The sequence below is a fragment of the Zootoca vivipara genome, chromosome 4 (assembly GCF_965207765.1).
Source record: "Zootoca vivipara chromosome 4, rZooViv2.hap1.1, whole genome shotgun sequence".
Taxonomy (NCBI): Eukaryota; Metazoa; Chordata; class Lepidosauria; order Squamata; family Lacertidae; genus Zootoca; species Zootoca vivipara.
Genome location: NC_142587.1, coordinates 101,284,641 through 101,310,077, shown reverse-complemented (window position 1 = coordinate 101,310,077; position 25,437 = coordinate 101,284,641). Strand labels below are relative to the sequence as shown.

At 52.7% G+C, this 25,437-nt stretch overlaps 2 protein-coding genes across 10 annotated transcripts in view; one reads left to right on the top strand and one right to left on the bottom strand.

The window, feature by feature from the left end:
• Positions 1-15,419, top strand: part of LOC118085580 (sodium-dependent proline transporter) — a 29,378-nt gene extending 13,959 nt beyond the window's left edge. The window contains 13 exon segments of the mRNA XM_035116410.3: positions 596-750; positions 1,112-1,164; positions 3,240-3,378; positions 4,365-4,499; positions 6,059-6,162; positions 6,538-6,662; positions 6,989-7,101; positions 8,930-9,064; positions 9,500-9,599; positions 10,956-11,074; positions 11,818-11,859; positions 11,862-11,993; positions 14,054-15,419. Of these exon segments, the coding sequence (XP_034972301.1) occupies positions 596-750; positions 1,112-1,164; positions 3,240-3,378; positions 4,365-4,499; positions 6,059-6,162; positions 6,538-6,662; positions 6,989-7,101; positions 8,930-9,064; positions 9,500-9,599; positions 10,956-11,074; positions 11,818-11,859; positions 11,862-11,993; positions 14,054-14,218 (1,517 nt within the window). The 3' untranslated portion in view covers positions 14,219-15,419.
• Positions 15,420-16,122: 703 nt separating this feature from the next.
• The window catches only part of STIM1 (stromal interaction molecule 1), a 108,543-nt gene continuing 99,228 nt past the window's right edge, over positions 16,123-25,437 (bottom strand). For 5 of the 9 annotated variants that reach the window (XM_088668911.1, XM_088668908.1, XM_088668909.1 and 2 more), the window contains 4 exons: positions 23,586-23,824; positions 21,790-21,867; positions 20,045-20,111; positions 16,123-18,574 (listed from right to left, as the gene is read on the bottom strand). In XM_088668911.1, the coding sequence (XP_088525037.1) occupies positions 18,031-18,574; positions 20,045-20,111; positions 21,790-21,867; positions 23,586-23,824 (928 nt within the window). In that variant the 3' untranslated portion in view covers positions 16,123-18,030. The remainder of the gene's footprint in view (positions 18,575-20,044; positions 20,112-21,789; positions 21,868-23,585; positions 23,825-25,437) is intronic. The other 4 variants (XM_088668913.1, XM_060274125.2, XM_060274121.2 and 1 more) reach the window with 1 other exon arrangement.

The following is a 25,437-nucleotide window of genomic DNA, read 5'->3' as shown; positions in this document are numbered from 1 at the left end:
GTGAATGTGGCAGGTGTGGTGTCTGAGTGATGGGTTTAGGATTTACAAGCTTGATTTAGGAACTCTGGTAAAATCCTGCTTTGCTGGGAGCTCTAACAGCCCTGACAATAAGAGCTGTTCGGCAGTGGAATTTGCTGCCAAGGAGTGTGGTGGAGTCTCCTTCTTTGGAGGTCTTTAAGCAGAGGCTTGACAGCCATCTGTCAGGAATGCTTTGATGGTGTTTCTTGCTTGGCAGGGGGTTGGACTGGATGGCCCTTGTGGTCTCTTCCAACTCTATGATTCTATTATTCTATGATTCTATGAAAGACATGCAGGGATTTATGCTATGCCAAATGAACCATGGAAAGAGAAGAAGGGAAGTCATTGATAGTTTAAGGTGGTTTAAATGAATATTCTAAATTGTAAAACAGAAAATTTAATAAAAATTATGTAAAAAGAGAAGGAAACTCTTAATCTCAGGGTCGTAGGTTCAAGCCACACATTGGGCAAAAGAACCTTGCATTGCAGGGGGTTGGACTAGATGACCCTCACGTTCCCTTCCAACTCTACCATTCTATGATTCTACGATCGATTTCCCCCTCTTCTTCCTCTGCAGGGATTGGGATCGGAATGCTGCTGGTCTCCTCGCTGGTCTCTCTCTACTACAACATCATCATTGCCTGGACCTTCTATTACTTGGGCATGTCTTTGCAGAGCCCCCTGCCCTGGTCCTGCGATGCCCCACAGAACGCCCGCCTCTGCCAGTTCCAGGTGCAAATGGGGAGCAGGGTGGGGGGGTAGAGGGTCTCCCCACCCCTCCCAAGACCCTGTGCAACATTTTGCATGGAAACATAACTTTATAGAGTCAGAAGGGAACCCAAAGGTCTTCTAGCCCAACTCTAGTTTCTGTTGCACCGATGAGCCGCTTCCCGCAGCAGAAATTCTTGGGGAACAGGTTCGGTGGTCAGTGAAGGGCAGGGTGGGCACTTGACTTTGCTGGGCGACCCGGGGGGGGCGGGGACGACAGTCACTGCCTCTTGGCGCCCACCTCGCAGGGTTGTTGTTGGGGATTGAATGAGGAGATGGAGAACGGTGTAAATCCACATTGCTCAACTGCTTCGCTGCATTTCAGAACGAATCCTGGGGCAACGCCTCTCAAGTCAGCGCCAGTGAAGTCTTTTGGAAGTGAGTGCTGTTTTTATTTACCAGTGTTCTTGTTTTTTGATTACTAGTTGCCTCCTGTGCCGTTGTATCAAGGTGATGTACAGTTCTTTTTTTAAAAAAAGCAAAATCGGCTAGAAGCATCCAAACAGCAAATTAAACTAAAACCATGCAAAGCTGACATGTGCAAAAAAAGCCCCCACCCCACCCCCCAGCCTGCCAGAGCAAGAATGTTTGGGATCATTTCTGGACAGTGGGCACTTGGCATATCTCAATGCAACAGGGTAGCTGGGCTAAAAGCCTTGCTCCCATTCGCTGCGATTCTGAGATACCGGAAAGCATGTGTAAAATTGCAGGTGCAGTGCGATCGGATTGTTCGTAGGCGTTCAGTTACAAGGGTCCCACTTACGCACTGGTGGAGGAAGGGGGGGCAGTGGGGGCAGACCGCCCCGGGGGCCATCAATGGGGTGTGTGTGTCACAAAATGCAACTCGGCGCTCCCTGTGGAACCGAGGAGGGTTGCGTCACATCACGACGCGTCCCCTTCCCAGCCATCAGCCAGGCTCTCCCTGCCCATTCCGTCCATGTCCCGCCCTTGGGGGGACCCTGCCTTGCCTTGGGAGCAGCAGCACAGCTTCTAGCATGGCTACACACACACACACACACACACTGAGAGGGGTGACATTCAGCGCGATGCCCGCCTGCGACTCCCAAGCCCACCCTGAGCCGTCGGGGGAAGGCAGGGAGCTAAGCCGCTTTCCCGGCGCCCTTCCGCCTTCATTTTAACAGCTTGGGAGTTGCGGGCGGGCAGTGTGCTGTTGCCCCCCTCGCTCCTGGGCTGCTGGAGGAGGGCAAGGCGCGGCTTTCTTTGACGGGAGAGTGGAGGAAGGGGGAGAAGGTGGGATCTACATCGGATCGCTGCCTGCACAGCTTTCTTTGCTGGGGGGGGGGGGTTGGAGGGAGGGAGGGGGAATTTCAATCAGGGGTGACAAAAAAAAAATTCCACACTTGGTACCACCTGACCTTGCTACACCACTGTTGTTGTTGTTTAGTCGTTTAGTCGTGTCTGACTCTTCGTGACCCCATGGACCATAGCACGCCAGGCACTCCTGTCTTGCACTGCCTCCCACAGTTTGGTCAAACTCATGTTCGTAGCTTCGAGAACACTGTCCAACCATCTCGTCCTCTGTCGTCCCCTTCTCCTAGTGCCCTCCATCTTTCCCAACATCAAGGTCTTTTCCAAAGATTCCTCTCTTCTCATGAGGTGGCCAAAGTATTGGAGCCTCAGCTTCAGGATCTGTCCTTCCAGTGAGCACTCAGGGCTGATTTCCTTCAGAATGGATAGGTTTGATCTTCTTGCAGTCTATGGGACTCTCAAGAGTCTCCTCCAGCACCATAATTCAAAAGCATCAATTCTTCGGCGATCAGCCTTCTTTCTGGTCCAGCTCTCACTTCCATACATCACTACTGGGAAAACCATAGCTTTAACTATACGGACCTTTGTCGGCAAGGTGATGTCTCTGCTTTTTAAGATGCTGTCTAGGTTTGTCATTGCTTTTCTGCAGGCGTCTTTTAATTTCGTGACTGCACATACACACAAAAATCAAAAATTATCTGAAGAAGTGTGCATGCACACGAAAGCTGATACCAATGAGAAACTTAGTTGGTCTCGAAGGTGCTACTGGAAGGATTTTTTTTTTGTTCCAACTATGGCAGACCAACATGGCTACCTACCTGTAACACAAAAATCATGTGTCCTGACACCCTTGGAGCTGCACCCATTGCCAGCAGCTGAGAGAGAGAATCTCCCATACTTCTCCCATCTCTCAGTGCACCAAGCATTGCTGCCTCCCAACCATTGTTGCGCCACTGAAGGTCCGCTTTGCTGTTGCCTGAGACAAGGAGCTCAGAGCGGAGGCCTGACACGCCTCGCCTGACCGCCGTGCCTGCAGGTCAGCCACTGAGGGGGGGCTTAGCTGGACTTTGCCTCTCCGGTTTTGTATTGGGCTGGACGAGGAGAAAGGGGGGTGTTTGGGGATGGCGTGCGCCTCCCCCCCCCCACAGCCTCCTGTCTCTAGCCTTTCTGCTTGTTCTTCCCAGCGAACAGGTCCTTGGCGTGGTCCACAGCACTGGCCTGGGAGACCCTGGCCCCGTGAGATGGCCGCTGGCTCTGTGTCTGCTGCTCGCCTGGCTGGTCATCTTTCTGTGCATGCTCAAGGGAATCCACAGCTCTGGAAAGGTGAGCGACTTGTTTTGGGGGGGAACGTCTGTGAGAGACACCGTCCTTCTGGAAATAAAACAAAGTTTCTAGTCCTCATCATTCGGAAGGACTGTCTGCTTTCAACAAGGACAGAGGAAGGTGCCTGATATGGAGTCTTTTTAAAATATATATATATTTATTTGGTTTTTACAAATTAATGTTTACATTCAAAATCGCAAGTAATAACAAATAAACAAGATCCTTTAGACTTCCCTCCACCCCTCCATGGGTTCTTTACTCAACCTTTTCTGCCGCATACTGTAAATCACTCTAATTATTTGGTATCCATTATATCCAAAGTCTTTGTTACATTACAAGTGTTATTTGAGACCTGCTAAAGAGTTAAGTTGTTTACCAATTGGGAGACCAATTGGTCTCCCAAATATAATATAAATCCCCCCCTTCTTTGTTGAAGTTTTGGTCTTCCTGGTTTCTGATTTTCCTGGTCATTTTTGCCATCTCTGCATAGTCCAACATAGTCTGCCATCCTCTTTCCAAAAATTTTCCCATGCTGACAACTGTACAGTATATTGAACCCAAAACCCCTCGCCCGTTGTTATCTCCTGATGCGGAGTCAAACCAATGCCTACCTAGGCCAGTATTACCTGCACTGACTGGCAGCAACAGCTTCCTAGGCCTTCAGGCAGGCATCTCTTCCAGCCGTACCTGGAGACGCCGTACCTCTTCCAGCCGTACCTGGATTGAACCTGGCACCTTCTGCTTGCCAAGCCGGTGGCCTGCTGCTGAGCTACAGTTTCCCCCTCATTACCTGTCATCTCCCCCCCCCCCCCAATACAGTCAGTCATCACCTGGCCATCTCGCCCTCCCTCACTAATAATCTGGGTGCCCAAATGGGGGGTCAAACCCTTGCTGCTCCTGCCACCTATTGAGCTCCTGCTGGGGGTGTCTGGGGCTGGCTGCCCCCCACCCCCCGCTCAGAGCCCGTCCCTCGTCTCTCCGCCCAGGTGGTCTACTTCACAGCTACCTTCCCCTACGTGGTCATCGTGGTGTTGATCATCCGAGGAGCCACTCTGGAGGGATCCATCGAGGGCGTGCGATTCTACCTCTCCGCAGACTGGAGCCGGCTGAGCAGTGCGCAGGTACACCTTGGGTGGGGTGGGGCTCTTGGGGAGGGGGGCGCGACACTGAGGTCCAGTTCTGAGGGCCTTCTGGCGGTTCCCACCCTGCAAGAAGTGAGGTTACAGGGAATCAGGCAGAGGGCCTTCTCGGTGGTGGCACCCGCCCTGTGGAACACCCTCCCATCAGATGTCAAGGAAATAAACAACTGGCTTTTAGAAACAAACAAACAAAAAAATTCCTTCCAGTAGCACCTTAGAGACCAACTAAGTTTGTCATTGGTATGAGCTTTTGTGTGCATGCACACTTTTTCAGACTTTTAGAAGACATCTGAAGGTAGCCCTGTTTAGGGAAGTTTTAAATGTTTGATGTTTTATCGCTCTATTATTATTATTATTATTATTATTATTATTATTATTATTATTATTATTAATTATGTTGGGAGCCACCCAGAGTGGTTGGGGAAACCCAGCCAGATGGGCAGGGAATAAATTATTATTATTATTATTATTATTATTATTATTATTATTATTATTATTATTTCCTTAGCACCTCAGCCCTTGCTCCCCCCCCCCCCCGCAAGACCAATTGCAGTCATTAACAGTTGTTAACAGTCATCAACAGGTTTGCCACTCCTATCAGCCCATCACCCATTCCCATCACCCCCACCCCCACCCTCTGAATATACATAAGGGTCTGGTGGCTTCTGTTTCAGTGTATCTGATGAAGTGTGCATGCACACGAAAGCTCATACCAAAATAAAAACTTAGTTGGTCTTTAAGGTGCTACTGAAGGAATTTTTTTATTAGTCTGCGAGTCCAGGACAGGCAGCACAGATAATCCAACTTTCGTGTTCATAGAGAGTTCCAGTTTGGCACAGTGGTTAAAAATGTAGGACTCTTCTTATTTACTAAATTTGTATGACCCTTCACTCTCAGGGCGGTTCACAACATAAAATGACAATATAAAAACGCAAAATACATAAGAAAAATAAGAACAAACCAATAGCCCCCCCCACAAACACATTTAAAAGGCTGTAGAATATTAATCTCCCCAAGACCTGGTTGAGGAGGAACGTTTTTGCCTGGTGCCTAAAGGGGTCGAATGAGCCTCCCTGGCTGGAGCCACCACAATAGAAGGCCTGGGAGAGTCTAGGGTTCAAATCCCTACTCAGCCATGAAGCTCGGTGGGTATATTATAAAATTTGAGTTTCTAATCTGCCCTTTGCAGACCCGGTGTCCTCCATAAGTTTTGGGTTACAGTTCCCACCATCTCCGTCTGGCACAGCTGTCTGGATCTATAGTGCAGAACAACTGGAGGGGGATCCCCAAAGGGCATCTAGTCCAACCCCCTGCAATACAGGAATCACAGGTCAATCACCCCCAGTTCAGTTCTGGCAGCCTTGTTTCTTCCCAAGAATGTATGCTCAGGGACAATCTTCTTTGCAGCTCCACGTGGCCTTTAATGTGTGCAAATGAAGAGGGTGGCAACTTGAGGAATCGGCGTTGCACAAATTGCTCCATAGAAGGAGTGGGAAGTGAATCTTGGGTTTTAAAAAAAATCTCTTTCCACCCCGCCCCAGGTCTGGAACGATGCTGCCTCGCAAATCTTCTATTCTCTGGGCATTGGCTTTGGGGGTCTGCTTTCTATGGCTTCCTACAACAAGTTTGACAACAATGTGATCAGGTGAGAGACTGTCAGGCTGCGAGGCCCTACAAAATGCATTCAGAAAAGAAAACGATTCTCAGCTCTGAACCCACTATTATTAGAGTTAGGGGTGAGATAATATTACCCAGCCCAGGTCCCTGGGCAAGCTATGATGACATAAAATTCAATGTTAAAACAGTTCAAAGCAAACTGCAATTGCAGCTAGAGTGGGTCCTAAATACAGTACATGTCTCAGGTGTCAAAGGCCAGGACAAAGAGACGTGTCTTCAGCAAATAGAATCCTAGGACTACAGAGTTGAAAGGGACCCCCAAGGGTCATCCAGTCCAGCCCCCTGCAAATGCAGGAAGGGCTGCTAATGGAGGGACTGAATCCCTCCACGTCTTCTCCTGCAGGGACACCCTGGTCATCGCCATTGGCAACTGCTGCACCAGTTTCTTTGCTGGCTTCGCCATCTTCTCCATCCTGGGCCACATGGCTTGGCGGAAGAAGGTCCCCGTGGGGAAAGTGGCAGATTCAGGTAGGGGGGGCAGGAGGAGAAGGAGGGGGGTCCTCATTTGTTTTGGGAGGAGCTTATGTAAGGGTGCCCGTCCTGCCAGTCAAAGAGGGATGAGGCAATCTCGCAGGGAATGACGGAGAGGAGAACTTGGAGGGGTCCCTTCTTCACCTCCTCTCTGAATAAGCCTTGTGCTTGGGTGGCAAGTGTGGCTGTGGCATCCAGGGCATAAATCCCAGGTGCCTCGGGGGTGGCCTCATCCTCCATGCCCTGCAATTGATGCTGCCAAACACAGGCAGGTTGTTTGCTTGCCCCAAACTCTCTCCTTCCTTCCTTCCGTCCTTCCCCAGGTCCAGGTCTGGCTTTTGTGGCCTACCCAGAAGCCCTCGCTCTGCTGCCGGGGTCGTCCTTCTGGTCCATCCTCTTCTTCCTGATGCTCTTCACCCTCGGAGTGGACACCTTGGTCAGTTCCAGATGTTGTTCCTTCCGCAGGCCGCCCAAGGCTGGCCGGAGTCTGTGAGAGAAGCCAGCCGCTCGCTTAGAACCACAAAATTGCCGAGTTGGAAGGATCAATCCAGTCCAACTTCCTGCAATGCAGGTCTAGGCAGCTGCCCCAGGCAGGGATCGAACCTGCAGTGCTTGAACCCACTGGGCTATGTCAGATGAAACAACAGTTTTAAAGGCATCAGTCCAAAAATGGGGGTGGGGGAGACATTCAGACATGGCCAACCTTACTAGAAGAACACCAGCAGAGCCTGCTGGATCAGGCCAGTGGGCCCACCTTGTTTCCCCGTGGCCAAACCGGTGCCCATTATGGGAAAGCTGCAGGCAGGATCTGAGCACCAGAGCAAGTCTCTCCTCTGGGGGCTTCCAGAAACTGGGATTCAGAAGCGTCGCTGTCTCTGAGTGTGGCGGCTGAGCAGAGCCATTGTGGCAAGTAGCCTTTGAGAGCCCTCCTCATCCTGGAGAGTAGTGACTAGTGGGAAGAACCACAGGGTTCTGTCTTGGGCCCAGTCTTATTCAACATCTTTATCAATGACTTGGATGATGGGCTTGAGGGCATCCTGAGCAAGTTTGCAGACGACACCAAATTAGGAGGGGTGGCTAATACCCCAGAGGACAGGATCACACTTCAAAATGACCTTAACAGATTAGACAACTGGGCCAAAGCAAACAAGATGAATTTTAACAAGGAGAAATGTAAAGTACTACACTTGGGCAAAAAAAATGGAAGGCACAAATACAGGATGGGAGACACCTGGCTTGAGAGCAGTACATGTGAAAAGGATCTAGGAGTCCTGGTAGACCACAAACTTGACATGAGTCAACAGTGTGATGCAGCAGCTTAAAAAGCCAATGCAATTCTGGGCTGCATCAATAGGAGTATAGCATCTAGATCTAGGGAAGTAATAGTACCACTGTTTTCCGCTCTGGTCAGACCTCACCTGGAGTACTGTGTCCAGTTCTGGACACCACAGTTCAAGAAGGATACTGACAAGCTGGAACGTGTCCAGAGGAGGGCAACCAAAATGGTCAAAGGCCTGGAAACGATGCCTTATGAGGAATAGCTTAGGGAGCTGGGTATGTTTAGCCTGGAGAAGAGAAGGTTAAGGGGTGATATGATAGCCATGTTCAAATATATAAAAGGGTGTCATATAGAGGAGGGAGAAAGGTTGTTTTCTTCTGCTCCAGAGAAGCGGACATGGAGCAATGGATTCAAACTTCAAGAAAGAAGATTCCACCTAAACATTAGAAAGAACTTCCTGACAGTAAGAGCTGTTCGGCAGTGGAATTTGCTACCAAGGAGTGTTGTGGAGTCTCCTTCTTTGGAGGTCTTTAAGCAGAGGCTTGACAGGCATATGTCAAGAATGCTTTGATGGTGTTTCCTGCTTGGCAGGGGGTTGGACTGGATGGCCCTTGTGGTCTCTTCCAACTCTATGATTCTATGATTCTCCTCCTCCATGAATTTGTCCGATCCTCTCTTAAAGCCATCTAGGTTGGTGGTCTTCTGCAGGAGGGAGTTCCATAGATCCTTCCTGGGTGTTTTTTTGTGGGGGGAGGAGGCATGTTCTGATAATTGGCAGGCCCAATGCAAAAAGGTGCAAGGCGCAAGTGGATGGGGCCAGTCTCACACCTGCGTTTTGCACAATTTCATTTTTTTTGGGGGGGGGAAGGGCATGTAAAATTGTAGCCCATGGAAGGAGGTGGGTAGGTCAAAATGGCGGGTGGGGAGGCACTGGGGGTGCTGCTCTCCCCCCACCCTAACCGCAAATGCTTCTCTGTCTTTCTAGTTCGGGAACATGGAAGGCATCACGACGGCAGCGATGGACGAGTTTCCTTCGCTTCGCGACTGGAGGCGCAAAGCCGTCTTCCTGGGGCTTCTCTGCTTTGCCTTCTACCTTCTGGGGCTCCTGCTAATCACAGAGGTAAGCAGAATGCCAGAAGAGCCTGCTGGATCAGGCCGGGGAGGGGGGGGGTGCCATCCAGCATCCCGTTCCCACAGCAGCCAAGCCGATGCCTGAAGGGAAACTGGCCAGCGGGGTTGGAGCGCAAGATGGCTGCAAGCTACAGTGTCTATGCTCTGATAGGAGCCCTGTTGAAGTCTTCCTTCCTGTAAACGGCGGAACTCCCTGCCACTGGAGGAAGTGATGTCCACCAACTTGCAAAGAGGACCAGACAAATTCATGGAGGAGGAGAGAAGGCTCCTGGCCAGGATGCCTCCACAGCGGGCGTTGCTCTTGTGTTCGAATCCTGCTTGTGGGTTTTCCTCTTGGGGCATCCGGTCAGCCGCTGTGAGAACAGGATGCTCTTTTCCCATTCTCATGTGTGTGGCTTTTCCTTCCCCCCCCTCCCCTCCCTAGGGCGGCATCTACTGGTTCACCCTCATGGACTCTTATAGCACCAGCTTTGGGCTCATCATCATCGCCCTCTTCATGTGCCTCGGAGTTACCTTCTTCTACGGTGAGTGTCTTGCAGGCCTCCCCACCTGGCTTCTTCTCCTCAGTTTCTTCTCCTGGCTTCCAACCTTTTCTCCTCCTGCCGCACTGCCAACTGGAGGCATTGCCTGGAATGGCATTGGGATGCCTGCAGGGGAGCCAGCCCTTTGAGGAGCACGGCAAGATTTTGAGGCCAATTTCCACCTCTGTCTGTCATCCCTGCACCCTCCAAAGGGCTCTTAAACTTCAAGAGGAGCAGTGGAAGGAGTTGGGGATGCTTAGCCTGGAGAATAAGAGATTGAGCAAGTGGGGCGGTAGCCATCCTCAAGCATCTTCAAGTATCTTTTGTATGGAAGATGGAGCCAGCTTGTTTTCTGCTGCTCCAAAGGATGGGACCCAATCCAACAAATTCCAATGTCAAGAAAGGTGATCCTGACTAAAGCTTAGGACGAACTGATGGCAAGAGCTGTTCCCTAGCGCAGTGGGCTCTCGAGAAAGGTGGGCAGAATCTTCAGTGGAGGTTTTAAAAGAGATCGGGGACCCTTGCCTTTTCATTACTAAGAATGCATAGAAGCATGCTTCCTTCTTTATTTTGGCTCTGAGACTAGATTAGAGCATATACTTATCCTTGCATATATTTGTTTTTCAAATACCATTTTGAATCCCACTATGCCATCTTCCTTAACAGGCCATTCAAACTGCCGGTCTGAATACTGCTTGGGGGGGGGATAGGGGGCATTACAGATGAGTTTATGGAACCAAGGGGCAGGTATCCCCCCCCCAAGGTATGGGAACCACATGTGAAAGTTAAACAAACCTCCATCGGTAAGCCTGGAGCAACCACTGGAGAGAGGCCGCGAAGCCACACCAGAACTCCTCCTTTCACGGTGGCCCAGTTGGAGAAGCGGATGAGAACTTTGCAACTCCATGATGCAGCTCACCCATATTACCATATTTTTCCATCTATAAGACACCCCCTTGTATATAGACTCCCCCTCCTATTTGGGGGGACTCAATTTTAGGAAAATGAGGGGAGAGGGCCCAAAGTTGCTGAGCCTCTCCCCCACCACCACGCAGCTGCGGGCAGGAAACAATCCTTGGATTGTTTCCCGCGCGCAGCGGCACCAGGGGAAGTAGCGCTCCTGCCAACAAGCTAGCTCGTGCCACTTCCCCCCCCCCATGCCACTATCCGTGTATTGGATGGCCCCCATTTTTTGACATGATTTTTGATTCAAAAAAACCTTGTCCAATACACGGCAAAATACGGTAAACCATGGAGAGGTGTCCCTATTGAGGGTGGGGTGGCCGGGTGGGGGGGGTTTCCTCCACGCTGCCCCCCTCCTGCTAACCCCCTTTCCTCGTCTTCTCCCCAACCACGCAGGCATCAATAAGTTCTGCCAAGACATCGTGGACATGATCTGCCGCTGCCCCCCCTGGTGCAGCCAGCTGGTGCTCTACTTCAAAGCCTGCTGGGTGGTCTTCACGCCAGGGCTCTTGCTGGTATGTTGCCCCTCACCGTTCCGCTCGGGTGGGTAGGGCAGAGATTTATTTATTTTTGTCAGCTTCCTGCTGCGGTTCATCTTGATTTTAATAACTGGGTGGTGAAAGCCAAGCGTGGCATTGCCTAGACCAGGCACGTCCAACAGGTAGATCGTGATCTACCAGTAGATCACTGGACGTCTGTGGTAGATCACTGGCTCCCTCCATAGAAGCTCAACAACTTTGGCTCCCCTAAAAATGCTCAACATTTTAGCCCTTCACCCCCCAAAAGAGGGCTTTCTTCCCACCTCAGAAAAGCTCAACAACTCTGACCTGAACCCCTAAAAAATGGGCCTTCCTCCTTTCTAAACAACTTTGACCTGAACACCCCAAAAGGGGGTAGATCACTACCAGTTTTTAACTCTTTGAGTAGATCGCAGTCTCTTCGGAGTTGGCCACCCCTGGCCTAGACTGAAGGGGAGCCGTTCCACCCTCTTGATAATTTTGGCTTTCCTTTTAGCAACCTTGACTGGTATAACGGCATCGTGATATTGGAAGACTTAGGGAGGCAAATTTCTCCCTTGTTTACAGGCCTTTCACAGCTGCCACTGTGGTCTCTGACTTCTTGCTTGCTGCCAGATTAGCAAGAAAACCATTCTGCTCCTTTCCCATAGGAGGTGGGAAGGCTCACGAGTGACGATTGCCCCCTTCTGAAACTCCCAGAATCCTACGACGATTGCTTGTGTTTCCTTCTCCCTCCCCAGTTCATCCTCTTCTACATCTTCCTGGATCTGTCCAGCACGACTTTTTGCATTACGGCACTTACCAGTATCCCCAGTGGGGGGAGGCCCTGGGCATCTGCATGGGGGTCGTGACCTGCATCCAGATCCCTCTCTGGGCAGCCATCGCCCTCTTCAAGGAGTCGGGGACCCTGGCAGATGTGAGTATGATTCAGAAGGCTGAGAGGTGCAGCAATTCTGGGCTGCATCAATAGGAGTATAGCATCTAGATCAAGGGAAGTAATAGTACCACTGTATTCCGCTCTGGTCAGACCTCACCTGGAATACTGTGTCCAGTTCTGGGCACCACAGTTCAAGAAGGATACAGACAAGCTGGAACTTGTCCAGAGGTGGGCAACCAAAATGGTCCAAAGGCCTGGAAACGATGCCTTATGAGGAACGGCTTAGGGAGCTGGGTATGTTTAGCCTGGAGAAGAGAAGGTTAAGGGGTGATATGATAGCCATGTTCAAATATATAAAAGGATGTCATATAGAGGAGGGTGAAAGGTTGTTTTCTGCTGCTCCAGAGAAGCGGACATGGAGCAATGGATTCAAACTACAAGAAAGAAGATTCCACCCAAACATTAGGAAGAACTTCCTGACAGTAAGAGCTGTTCGACAATTGAAATTTGCTACGAAGGAGTGTGGTGGAGTCTCCTTCTTTGGAGGTCTTTAAGCAGAGGCTTGACAGGCATATGTCAATAATGCTTTGATGGTGTTTCCTGCTTGGCAGGGGGTTGGACTGGATGGCCCTTGTGGTCTCGTCCAACTCTACGATTCTATGATTCTATGATATAGACACTTTCAAAGACCTTGACATGGAAGAAAGGGAGCAAGCTTGTTTTCTGCTGCTTCAGAAGGGAGGCCTCGAACCGAGGGATTCCAATGGTGAGAAGGGAGTTTCTAAGAATCAGGAAGAGCTTTCTGACAGTAACAGCTATTTGACAGTCTCCCCTTGGGAGTTTGTGGACTCTCCTTCCTTGGAGGCTTTTAAACACAGGTTGGGTGGCCTTCAGCCGTGGGTGCTTGAGCTGAGATTTCTGAATTGCAGGGGGTCCCGTCCAATTCTACAGTTCCTGCCACTGGCCTGCGCAATTCCTAGGTTCAAAACCCCACCTCTGCCACTACCCAGTAGAGGGCCTTAGGCAAGCTGGTGTATCTTGCAGGGGTCATAGAGTTGGAAGGGACCCCCAGGGTCATCTAACGTCACCTATATGGAGCACTTTGAACACTCAAGGCGACAAATGACAGGTAATGTTTCAAAGCCAGCTTAGGCAGCAGGCAAATGAATACAGGGAGCTGCCTTTTATCGTGACCAGCCATTGATCCATCCAGCTCAAAGTCTGTCTGCGCAGACACACGGTGCCCTCTGTAAGCTGCTGGATGAGGCCAATGGCCCCTCTAGTATAGCATCCTGTTCTCACAGTGGCCTTAATGGGAAACCACAAAGCAAGGTCTGAGCACCAGAGCCCTCTCTCTCTCCCCTGCGGTTTCCCGCAACTGGTACCGTGTTTCTCCAAAAATAAGACACCGTCTTATATTTATTTTTCCTCCAAAAAACACACACTATGGCTTATTTTCAGGGGATGTCTTATTATTATTTTAATTAAGTATGATACAGTTTAACCTACACGGTTAAACTGCCTATCACTATGGCTTATTTTTGGGGTATGGCTTATATTCCTTGAATGCTTAAAAATCCTGCTATGGCTTATTTTTTGGCTACGTCGTGTTTTTTTTTGTGGAGAAACAGGGTATTCAGAAGCAGGGGGTAGCCATTGTGGCCATCGACTGCCCTCTCCTCATTCATGAATCCATCCAATCATTTTTTAATGCCATCCAAGCTGGTGGCCATTGCTGCCTCATGTGGCAGGGAGTTCCATAGTTGAAGCATGCGCTGCAGGAAGAAGGACCTGCTTTTTATCTTTCCCGAACCTTCCAATCCCATCAACCCTGACTGCCAGCCGTGGCTGATGGGGGTTGTAGTCCAATGACTGGAGGGCGGGCGCCAGGTTGGTGATCCCTGACCAGGGTTCCATAGGAGGGTCTTCCCAGCCCTACCGGGGGGGGGGGTGTTGGGGCTGAATGTGAAGAGCTCCTGGAGTCCTGAGCCTGTGTCCCTCATCCATCTTTTAATTTAAGAAGCAAGGTGTGTGTGGGGTTTTTTTTTTCCAAAGCTGAACTCAGAAGCTCATGGACTCTCTCTCCCCTGCTGCCCCAGCGTTTCAGGAAAGCCATCCGCCCTCTGAACTCCTGGCGAAGTGCCAGCAGCCGAGACGCATCTCACGAGATCATCGATGTCCCCTACACGGTGAACCTGACGGACAATGACTTCACGGGGGGCTGGCAGCCGCCACGCAGCAACGAAGCATCAATCTGTGGGTGAACAGAGAGGGTTCATGCCAGCTCCACAGAGCCGCGGTTGTCCGCCTTTGCCGACAGCAACCGCCCTTCTTGGCTTCCTTGGAGACGTTGATGGAGACCTCCAGGAAGCCCTGCTGCTGTTTTGCTAAGGAGAGTCTGGATCAGGGCCAAACTCTTCATTGCGAGGCCTGCCTAAGGCTGCAGAGATCATTTCCTTACGTCACAGGGTGGTGGCCCGGAGCTGGCAGAACTCTTCCACGTCCTGCTGTGGCGACGTTGGTGGCACTTGCCAGTCCAGCCCCCCAGCCCTGCGGGACTCACGAACGCAGCAGGCTATTGCTGTCTCCAGCAATATCTTGGGAGGCTGGATCCCAGCCAGTCTTCCTGGATTGGTGAAGAGTCAACCCCCCCCCCCTTCTCATTTGCACATCTGACTCTCCGGCCAGGAAGAAAACAAGCAGGACGTTGTCTGCTGATCTGGGCTGCTTCCTCCCTTGTGCCCCACCCAGGTCATTCTTCCTTATTCCCTCTTCCCTCCTCTCACCCCCCTTTTTGAAGTGGCCCAAGCAGACGGCCAGTGGAGGGGCTGGGGTTTCTACCAGGTGTTTGCCCGTCTCTTTTTAGACATCCAAGTTTGGCAGAGTCCCTGCTAGGTGCCAAGTGCGAAGCCAATGAAGTAACCGAGCTCAAGCCGGTGTAGGGAAGGACCCTAACCCCCTGGATAAGGACTGGCCCTCCTATGGGATGTGGGACTCAACCTGCATCTGCACTGACCAATGGCAATGCTGCCTGGGGCTGATGAGAGCTGGAGGGGTCCCCGATTCCTGTCGTCATGCCCTGGAAGGTGCAGGCAGCTGGATCTCTGCAGCTGCCACAGAGGGGGGTCTCCACCCTTGAGCCCCTTCCCCTGCCATTGCTCCTCCTGAAAGACACCAGCTCAGAATCCCCTTGCCCCCCCCCCCCGTCTCTGCGTTCCGTTGCTCTGTTGTATTCCCTCTTTGGATTCCTGTTTCTCTCTCTCCAGATCTGCGGGTGCCAATGTGTGGATGACTAGGGAGGGGGTTCGAACTTTATGTGGCTTTGGTTGGCGGAAGTGGGGGGGCGCATTGGGAGGGAAAGGTTTGGAAGGTTCTGTGAAGACCAGACGTGGAAGCAGGGCTCCCCCTCCCTTCCAGGGGAAACTGGAAGATTTTCCCCTAAATAAATGGTGTGATCTCTTCCGAGTGCCTTGAGGCAGTTGATTTTTCTCTCTCCCTTGGGAACTGTGCCAAAGACAGCCCAGGGTAGGATTAGGGTGCATACACATAACCCACATTGCGTGCATAAATGGCTATTGCAATGCTATAGCACATATAGCACAGGGCTGACCCAGAAGACAAGTTAGGAAATGTCAGCTGATGTAGAATTTGGTGGCCAGGCAGTTCCCTGGGGCAAGATGCCTATCCTGGCCACCAATCTGTTTCTAGGCCTTATAAACAGCTCAGGGCTGCAATACCTCATGAACTGACCCGGATCCTGAGCTCATCCTCTGAGGCCCTTCTTTGTGTGCCCCCCTTCCCTGCAATGGCAAGAGCTGTCCGGCAGTGGAACAGACTTCCTTGGAGTTTTTTAAGCAGAGATCAGACGACAACCTAACAGGGATCCTTCAGCTGTGAGCTGCCAAGTCCTTATCAGGGGGAAGGTGGGGTATAAATAAATGTAAAAATAATAATTCCTGCACTGCAGGGGGTTGCATTAGATGTCCCTTGTGGGGCCTTCCAACTCTACAATTCTAGGAGATTGCCCCTCAGGCAGAGAGAGGTTCCTGAGCTCTTCCTCTCAGCCAAGGCTGTGTTGCAATGCCTTCTTGCCCAACCGCCCTCTGCCCAGCGGCACTTCCTGCCTGCCCCCTCCCTCTGCGAAAGGCACCGACGCCACACAGCAGCCTTAAAATAATCTACATGCTTTTATTGGATTGAAAACAGTTTTATGAAATGGCCATTAAATAAGATCAAGACTTGGCAGGTGCAGAGCAGGGTGGCCTGGCGCTGGGGGGACAGGACGGTCTCCTCGTGCCCGTTGCTGCCCAGGGCAGAAGCTGGCAGGCAGGCAGGCAGGATCTCATTCATGGAGGAAGAGGAAGCTGTGGAGGCTGCTTTCCTTGGCGCTTGTTGCGCCTCCTCTGGTGCGTGGCAAGGGTAGAAGGGAGAGCCATGATCCTCCTGGGTTCTCAAACTGGCCTGGGCCTCTGGTCTTCATGGCCTTGGATGGTGGAACTTGGGGGGTGGGGTGGGGTGGGGGTCGCCCCATCCTCTGCTTGAGCCGAGCCCAGGCCCCCCTCCCTGCAAGTGCCCGGTCTCTCGCCTTCCCACCTGGACATTGTCAAGCTGGCAGAGGAAGGCCCAGGTGGCGGACAGCGCAGGCACTTGGAGATGGAGAAGCAGCAACAGCAGGAAGCTCAAAGCGGTGCCAGCTTGGCCATCAAGTCTCTGAGAGTTTCCCCAAAGCCCTTCCTCTGTCCTTGGCAGGCATGCAGGCATGGCTCTGGAGGGGAGGCTGCTATTGGGGAAGAGGACCTGGGTCTGCCACGGAAGGAGGCCACCAGCGGCCCAAACCTGTCCACCTTTGCTCCAAAGTGCAAAAACAAAACAGAACCCAGAAGCCTTTCAGAGCCTGCGAGAGGGAATGGGAGGCAGCTCTCTTGCACGCACAACCCCACACAAGCTGCAACCAGGAGGGCAGGGGGTCTCCTACACTTGGCAACATGCAGCCAGGCACCTGGCGTGGCCAAGAAGCTGAGCTAGCCGAAGGCAGGCCAACTCCGGTCTCCCTGCGTCCCTCCCTCGTGCATAGGGCAAGACCTGGCTGTAGCAGGGATGTCCCGGGGCAGACAGCAACTCTACAATGTGGGGAAGCTCTTGCAGAAGGCTTCTAGGCTCAGCAAAGCCTCCTGCTTATTTGTGGGCCAGAAAGCAGACACAAGAAAGCCCCCCCCAGCTCTTGCAGGGACACCCCCCCCCAAAGCCAAGCACTGCTTGCAGGAAAGACAAGGCCTCTTTCCACCTCAAGGGGACATGTGGGGAGAAGGAAAGCCCCTGCTGCTCTGGGGCCAAGTGGCCGCTTTGTGGTCTCCTGCCCATAGAGCTGGGGGCTGAACTTGCCCCTTTTGGTCTGTAATGAACAGCTGGTGTTCACCAAGGGCTCTAAAAAACAGGCTTCTGCCCCAGTGGGCTTTTGCCGGGCGATGGAGCTCATCTTCCCCCTCTCTCCCCACTCCTCCCCACAGTCCTGGCCTGCCCTCTTCCTGCTCCTTCTTTGCTTCGCTTGAGGCAAAGGGGCTAGTCCCTAAAGTAAACCCACATGGGGGGTGGGGGTCGGACAAGCAAGGCGAGCACCCCCACGCCCTCCCCAACAACAATCCCCTTGCAAAACCCTCTCCTTCCCTGCCACTGAGCCTCCTTTGGGCCGCTGCGGTGCGCAGGGGAAGCAGCGAACAAAGGGGGAGCGGGGTGAACGGATCCAGTGTCGCATGGTGTGGCGGTGGCGAAAGGGCTAGGAGGGAGAGCTCGTCTGAAGCCATGCGCAGCCAAAAGCAAGGGACCCCCCCCCACCTCCGGCGCGAGGAAGGCGGCCAGGCCAACGTCACAAAATAAATAGGGGCGTTCCACCAGCAGCTCCTCCACCCAGAGAGCAGAGGGATCCTGGGGGAGGAGGAGGAGGAGGAGAGGTGGGTGGGTGGGTGGGTGCTCTTGGCCCTCCTCCTCAAGGTGCTCCCCCTCCCCTCGCCTCCTGCTCCGTCCCAGTGTGGCTGTTTGGGTGGGGGGTTCCCTCCTTGCTAACCCCCCCGGCCCAGACTTATTTCTTGGGCTTCTTGAAGATCTTCAGGGGGAACTTCTTCTTGCCCTGCCCCGAGGAGTCGGTCTCTTCCCCCGTGGAGCCGCTGTCTTCCTCCCCGCCGGCCGCGTTCTTCTTGGATGCCAGGTGGGGGATACGGCTGTTTCCCGCTTTGCCCTGGCTGTTGAGCCGGGGGTCGGAGGTGGGTGAGGGCGTGTCGGGCTCGGTGGAGCTGGGGCTGTGTGAGCGGGATGAGTCGGAGTGGGCGTGGCGGGGGGCCCCTGCCCCAGCCGTGTGGCTGATCTCCCCCAGGCTGGACGACTTCTCCAGGCCGTGGTTCAGCACCACGGCCTTCTTCATGAGGATGGGGCTCTCGGGGAACGCCTCCGGCAAAGAGGAAGCCTCCGCCTGCCGGTTGCTGTAGCCACAGGGAGCCGCCACTGCCGCTTCCTCTGACTTGTTGAGCAGCGCTGGCCGGGCAGACAGCCTGGGGGCTGAGCTGGACGTGCGCTGGCTGTTGCTCAGGTGAGGGATGGAGGAATCCGAGTCGGAGTGCGATAAATCTCTGGGGGGGGGGGGGAGCAGAAGAGAGACAGGAAAAGAAAGCAGGGTGTGAGGAACCCATTTTTTAAATGTGTGACCGCGCACTCTCTCTCCAGATTGGTGCATGCTCTGGTTATCTCCCGCTTGGACTACTGCAATGCGCTCTACATGGGGCTACCTTTCAAGGTGACAAGGAAAGTACAACTAATCCAGAATGTGGCAGCTAGACTGGTGGTGACTGGGAACAGCTGCTGGGACTATAGAAGGATCTACATTGGCTTCTAGAACAATTCAGTGTTGGTGCTGAACTTTCAAGCCCTAAATGGCCTCAGCCCAGTAGACCTGAAGGAGTGTCTCCACCCCCAACGTTCAGCCTGGACACTGAGGTCCAGCGCTGAGGGCCTTCTGGCGGTTCCCTCCTTGTGAGAAGTGAGGCTACAGGGAACCAGGCAGAGAACCTTCTCGGTAGTGGCTCCCTCCCTGTGGAACACCCTCCCTTTATATAGATGTCAAGGAGATAAACGGCCTTTTAGAAGACATCAGAAGGCAGCCCTGTTTAGGGAAGTTTTTCATGTTTGATGTTTTAATGTGTTTTTGTACGTGTTGGAGGCTACCCAGAGTGGCTGAGGTTAATAAGAATAAGAATAATTACTGATATCCAAAACGCACACACACACCAACACAAAAACCCAGGCAGGGTTAAGAACATCAGAAGAGCACACTGGATCAGGCAAATGGCCCACCTGCTCTACCATCGTGTTTTCACAGTGGCTGGCCATTATGGGGAGCCTGCAAGCAGGATTCAAACCCAAGAGCCCCCTTGGAGCAATTTAACTATGCGCAGCGGGGAGAAGTGGAGGCAAACCAAACCAAAGCACACCCTGCATCACAGAACGGCCCACGTCAGGCAGGGAGGTGGCCGGCCGGTTAGTTGTGTTAGCATCCTTTTTTCCACCAGGCGAGAGGGCCAATGACACGCCAAACCAGGCAGTGCAGGCCTCAAGACGGCAGCAGCCAAGGGCCCCCATGCTTCTGCCGAGGGAAGGCGGTAGGAAGTGGGGTTAGGAAGGCAGGCCAGGCCCCGGAGGGGAAGCCAAGAGGGCAAGCACCACTCCCGGAGGAAGCCGCACAATACCCATAGCTCTTGGTACGGCAGCGCGTCCCGGAGGTGACGTCGGGAGGGGGCAGGTTGGGCAGGGCGTCCACCTGGAGGATGTAGGAGGAGGTGGTGTGGTGGTAAAGGATGGGCAGGCCGTGGCAGGCGGAAGCAGAGGAGGGCGAGTGGCCTGTGGAGGAGGAGCAAGGAGGAGACGGCGGCGAGGAAGAAGAAGAAGACGGGGAGCAGGCGGCCGCACTTCCGCCGTGGACGTCGGAGGCGAAGGGCTGGCTGCCGCTCAAGCTGGGCATCCGGCGCAGAGTGACCCTGCCGGGCAGGTAGTGGACCAGCTGCCCCGATTCACCCTGGCCAGTGGCCTGGTGACTCTCTACCAACCTCTGTGATCCCAAGGAGTGCTGCGGGTCGACGAGGCGCTGGCGGACGCTGCTGGTCATGGAGGGTGCTAAACCGGGAGAGAGGAGAGGGAAAGACAGATTAGGAGGGCAACAGGAGAGGCTGCTGGCTGTCAGCTTTCGTGCCCTGTCCCTGCCCACCCCCAATTGCTTCCCTGGGGAAGTGAAGGAGCTCCACACTCGCCCGGAGCCCCCTGGTGCCACCCCAGGAAATGGCTGTGGCAGCTCCTCCTTGCAGTGCCTTTCGTTTTACTTGCTTTGTAAGAGTTACACGCTGCTCAACTGGAAGGAGAAAGCTCAAAGCGATGTAGGGGGGGAAATAAAACCATGAAATCATCCGTAAGAAAAAAACTGAGCCCAACAACCTAAGACTTAAAAAAAAAGTTAAAGTGGAAATAGAGTAAAACTTGCAGCAGCTTCCTACATGTTTTGGAAGGCTTGTCTAAGCCAAAGAGTGCAGGGAAGGTACCTGGCGGGTGTCAATAATAGGTTCATAAGTGTATAGGTGCCGTTGCACCAAAATATTGTTTTTGCACAAATGTGGAATGGGGCTGACGTGGCACCCTAAGAGGAGCAGTTTTGTCAATCAAAGCAGTCGAGAGGCATCTATGGGGGTCACCTAAGTTGCTTGCTGCTCTCTAGAGGGTCTTCAGCATCTTCTTTGGGGATTCTTATAAGCATCTCCCTCCTCTTTCCCTCTCCGGATTCTTCTCTCAAATGGAGGAGAATCACCTGCAGCGAGCGAAGGAGCCTGGCGGACTCACGATTGGGAATCGAGGAAGAGGCCCCTGGACCTCGCAAGGCTTCACAGCGCCCAGGCACAACCTCCCGACAGGGCACCATGTGAGATTGGCACAGAGGTGCCTTCTGAACAGGCAACGTTCCAGGGGTGGAGGCTGCCTGGGCACTGGAAGGGGCATGCAAAGGAAGCAGCAACGTCAGAGGGGTTAAGAGGCGCATGGAGCAGGAAGCCGATGAGCAAGGGGGGCCCTGCTGGGATCTGAAGAACCAGGAACCAGCTGAAGTGATTCCTGAGTTGTACTAGATGACCCCTGGGCTTCCTTCAAACTCTCCAATTCTAATATTCCAGAGGCTCGGGGGCAGGCAGATGAATCTTTGCCCGCAGGGCAGCCATTGAGGCAGAGTGAGGGAGCAGGTTGCTCTGTCTTCTTGTTTCTTGCCAGAAAGCATCCTCCGGTAACTGCAGGTTTCAGCCTGGGAGGTCTTTCGAAACGCAAGAAGCTAAGAAGAACCTGCTGGGTCATTTGTCCAGCCTCCTCTTCTCATGGTGACCAAGCAGGTGCCCATAATGGCAAACCCACAAGCGGGATCTGAGCCCCAGAGCCCTCTCCCCTCCTGCCATTTCCAGCAGCCGGGATCCAGAAGCATCGCTGCCTGTGGCTGTGAACAGGAACATTCAGGGCACATAGTCCAGGTGACCCCCGAGGCCCCCCTGCCCTGCATTCCTCTCTGCCTGGGGGTGATTCTGGGTCCCAGCAGGCCCTGCCCCAGGGAAGGTGTTAGTAAAGATACCAGCGTTGGTTTTGTGTGTGTGTGTGTGTGAGCACTTTTTTGGATAGAGAGGGAGGAAGAAAGGATGAGGTGAGAATTAGCTTCTGTGCTCAGAGAGGCTGCTGGTGCTGTTGTGTGAGCAGGAGAGCCCCTCCTGCCTGCCTGTGCATTTAGTTCAGAGGGTGAAAAGAGAATCCAAGATTATAATCCTCAAACCGGAGTATTTCCAGGATTGGTCCTCCGAGGAGAGGGGTGAGCGGTCGCTGAACCTGTGCCCCAAGAGCAAGGCTGCGTCTGGCGTTAGCCAACCGGGAGGAGGGCAGGGAGGCCGGCGGGGGAGAGAGAAGGGGGGGCATCATTGGTGGGGAGAAACATCACACCTCGCATTGGCAGTTCTGAACAGCAAGCAAAGGACCCTGCCTTGCTCCCCCCCCAAATCCTACCAAACCTACACCACCGCTCTGCGCCCCATTGCCAAGGTGGGGCTAGATGACCCATTGGGGAACCCTTCCCACTCTGTGGCTGTATGCCCACTCGCTCCCCCCCCCAGGCTTGCCTTCCCCACATCTGCCCCCAGCTGATACCTCACCTGAACAGCAACTGCTTTCTCCTCCCCTCCCCTGCCCAGGGTGAACAGGTTTCAGTCTATTCTATGGGATTCCCGAATTGCCGGGGGTTGGGCTGGATGACCCTTGGGGTCCCTTCCAATTCTATCTCCTTTGGAGCACAACAGCAAATTGCCACCCACCACCCACTCCTCCAAGTATTGGGGAAATGCAGGGCAGAGGCAAGCAAGGCACTCCTGTCTTAGGCCATCGTGAGTCAGGGGTGCTTCAGAAGAGCAAAACGCTGGCTTGCAAACCTCTGCTCAGAAACCCTTGGGCCCCAGACTGCAGGTGCCTTGGGGAACACTCTGCGCATGTTCAAAGGAACAGCACCCTTGAGCTGAGCCATACCAAGCCCCGCTTGATTCCAGCCGTGTTGAAGCTACACGATGGGAGCCGGTGGCGTTCTGTAGCCCCAGGCTACGCTCTCCTTCTCCCCACCACCGCCCCACTTTAATGCAGAGGTGGGGAGGGCAGGACCCCCGGCTCTTAAAGCACACAGGCACACCAGGTGCTGTCCCGTTTCCGGGATGGCGGGCGTCGCTTCCCACTTCCCTCCATGTAGAATTTGCTTCCTGTGTCAGGAAAGCGATATGGGGAGGTGGCTCTGGCTCTGGTCCACAGGTTCCCAAAGTGGGGGTGGGATCACCAGGGAAGAGAAGCGTTAAGGGGGTGGCAGGGGGACAACGGAGGTGCAAATCACTATTGTGAAAAGCTGGCATCCCCGGATCAAGCCCATCCACTTTGTTGAATCAATTGAACAAAATAGTTTTAACTGGGCTGCAAATAAATGTGCAATTCACGGTTACCGCCTTGAATTTTAGCGTGCGGTTATCTTCCTTAGGGGGTTGTGGAAACCGCTATTCCAAATAATGCTTTTATACTGGGCAGGATGGGAGGCACTGGGGACAAGTTGATGGAACAGAAAGAGGGGGAGGGGGCTATTGGGTTGCTGTTTTCCTTTCGATTATATATTTTGTGGTTTTATATTTTGATTTTGTTCTGTGAACCTCCCTGAGACCTCCGGGTATAGGACGGTATACAGATTCAATAAATAATAACAACAACAGAGGAAAAGCTTTGGGGATCTCTGTACCAGGAGGACTGTGTGAAAGCGAACCACCCCCTACCTGGCGTTTCTCAAAGCTGGGTCTCCAGCTGCTGTTGGACTGCAACTCCCATCATCTGTGAGCCCAGAGGTCCTGCTAGCAAAGGATGTTGGGCTTGTAGCCCGATAATGGAGATCCAAGTCCAACTGGAGACCCAAGCTTGAGAATCACTGCTAGCCTAGTCCTCTAACAGGTGAGGGCTCCCTGCTCAGGACACCGCCAGCAGAGGGATGCCTGCCCCTGATTTCCATTGCTGTGAAGCCCCTCGCTTGCCCCCCCGCCCCCCAGGGATACCTACACTGCATGGACATAGGGGATACGATTTCCTCATCCAGGTCGTCCACGTCGTCGGTCATGATGAAGTGGGAGGTGTTTGGCCGTGTGCAGCTTCCCATCCACGTGGGGTCGATGTTGAGGACGGACACCAGGGTGTGGATGCCCGGGTTGACCACAATCTGAAAGCCGCAGAGCATCTCTATCTGCTGCCAGCGGTGGAGCCGCTCCCGCAGGGCCGCCGTCACCTCGCTCAGGGCTTGCCTGTGGGGTGGAGAAAGGAACGAGGGTCTATGAAAATCATGCACTGGTGGCATTTGACCCCTACTAAGTTATCATAGAATCATAGAGTTGGAAGAGACCACAAGGGCCATCCAGTCCTAACACCATCAAAGCATTCTTGACATATGCCTGTCAAGCCTCCGCTTAAAGACCTCCAAAGAAGGAGGAGACTCCACTACACTCCTTGGCAGCAAATTCCACTGCCGAACAGCTCTTACTGTCAGGAAGTTCTTCCTAATGTTTAGGTGGAATGTTTAAGTTATCTTAGATGCAGGTCTGCGGACAAACGCCGGCTCCCTCAGCCAGTAAAGCGAGATGAGCGCTGCAACCCAAGAGTCATCCACAATGGGACCTAATGGTCAGGGGTCCCTTTACCTTTAAGTTATCTAAAATGTATAAAACAAGTTCAAATACCTGCTGGAAGTGTAAAGAAAAGGAAGGTACCTTTTACCACTTGTGGTGGCTACGTAAGATAACAGAATCATTTTGGGAAATGGTGTATAATGAGTTGAAAAAAATGTTTAAAATAACTTTTTTAAAAAAATCAGAAGCGTTTCTATTAGGAATTATAGGTGCTGAGATCCCAATACCGTAGATCAGAAAAGACTTTTCATGTATGCGACAACAGCTGCATGGGTGCTATTACCCAAGCCAAGCTGCTAGACTACGCCGAAAGGGCAAAACTAACTGGGAGACTCAGGAATCAAGAAGACAAGGACTTTAAAAAAGAATGGGGGGAAATTATAATTTACCTAGGTAAAGGTAAAGGGACCCCTGACCGTTAGGTCCAGTCGTGGACAACTCTGGGGTTGCGGCGCTCATCTCGCTCTATAGGCCGAGGGAGCCGGCGTTTGTCCGCAGACAGCTTCTGGGTCATGTGGCCAGCATGACTAAGCTGCTTCTGGCAAACCAGAGCAGCACACGGAAACGCCGTTTACCTTCCCACCAGAGCGGTACCTATTTATCTACTTGTACTTAGATGTGCTTTCAAACTGCTAGGTGGGCAGGAGAATTTACCTAGGAGACCATTGGAAACAAAACTTTAGCTGAGCTATAAGACCCACTTGTAATTTAACGAAAATTATGGACAATTTTGGAATACTGTACAAAAACTATGGAGAATGGACTGACATGCAGTTGTAAATATTGGTACAAGGACCCATGTAGGGGAGGGAGGGAATTCTGGAGATTCAGAGAATGGTTCTTAAACAATTATGTTATAAATGTGTACTTGTGAAAACAAATAAACAAATATTACGGGGGGGAAAGAAAGGAAAGGAAACAAGCAGGGCTGGAGGGAGCGGAGAGACAAAGGCCCTCAAGTGCCTTGCAGGGGTTGGTCTGGATGGCCTCTGGGGTGCCTCCCAACTCTACAGTTCCATGAACCCCAGCCACAGAAGGAGCAGAGCTGAGTGGCCAAGTGTCTGTTTGGCATGCAACAGGCCCCAGATTCCATCTCTGGCAGCATCTCCAGACAACAAGCAGAGAAGCAGAGGACGATGCGCCCACATCACAGAACATCTTTAGCCTGCAGAGTGGCATTGCCCAAGTCCCTCTGGATGCCCGCTCCCACCCCCGAGCGGATGGGCGGCTAG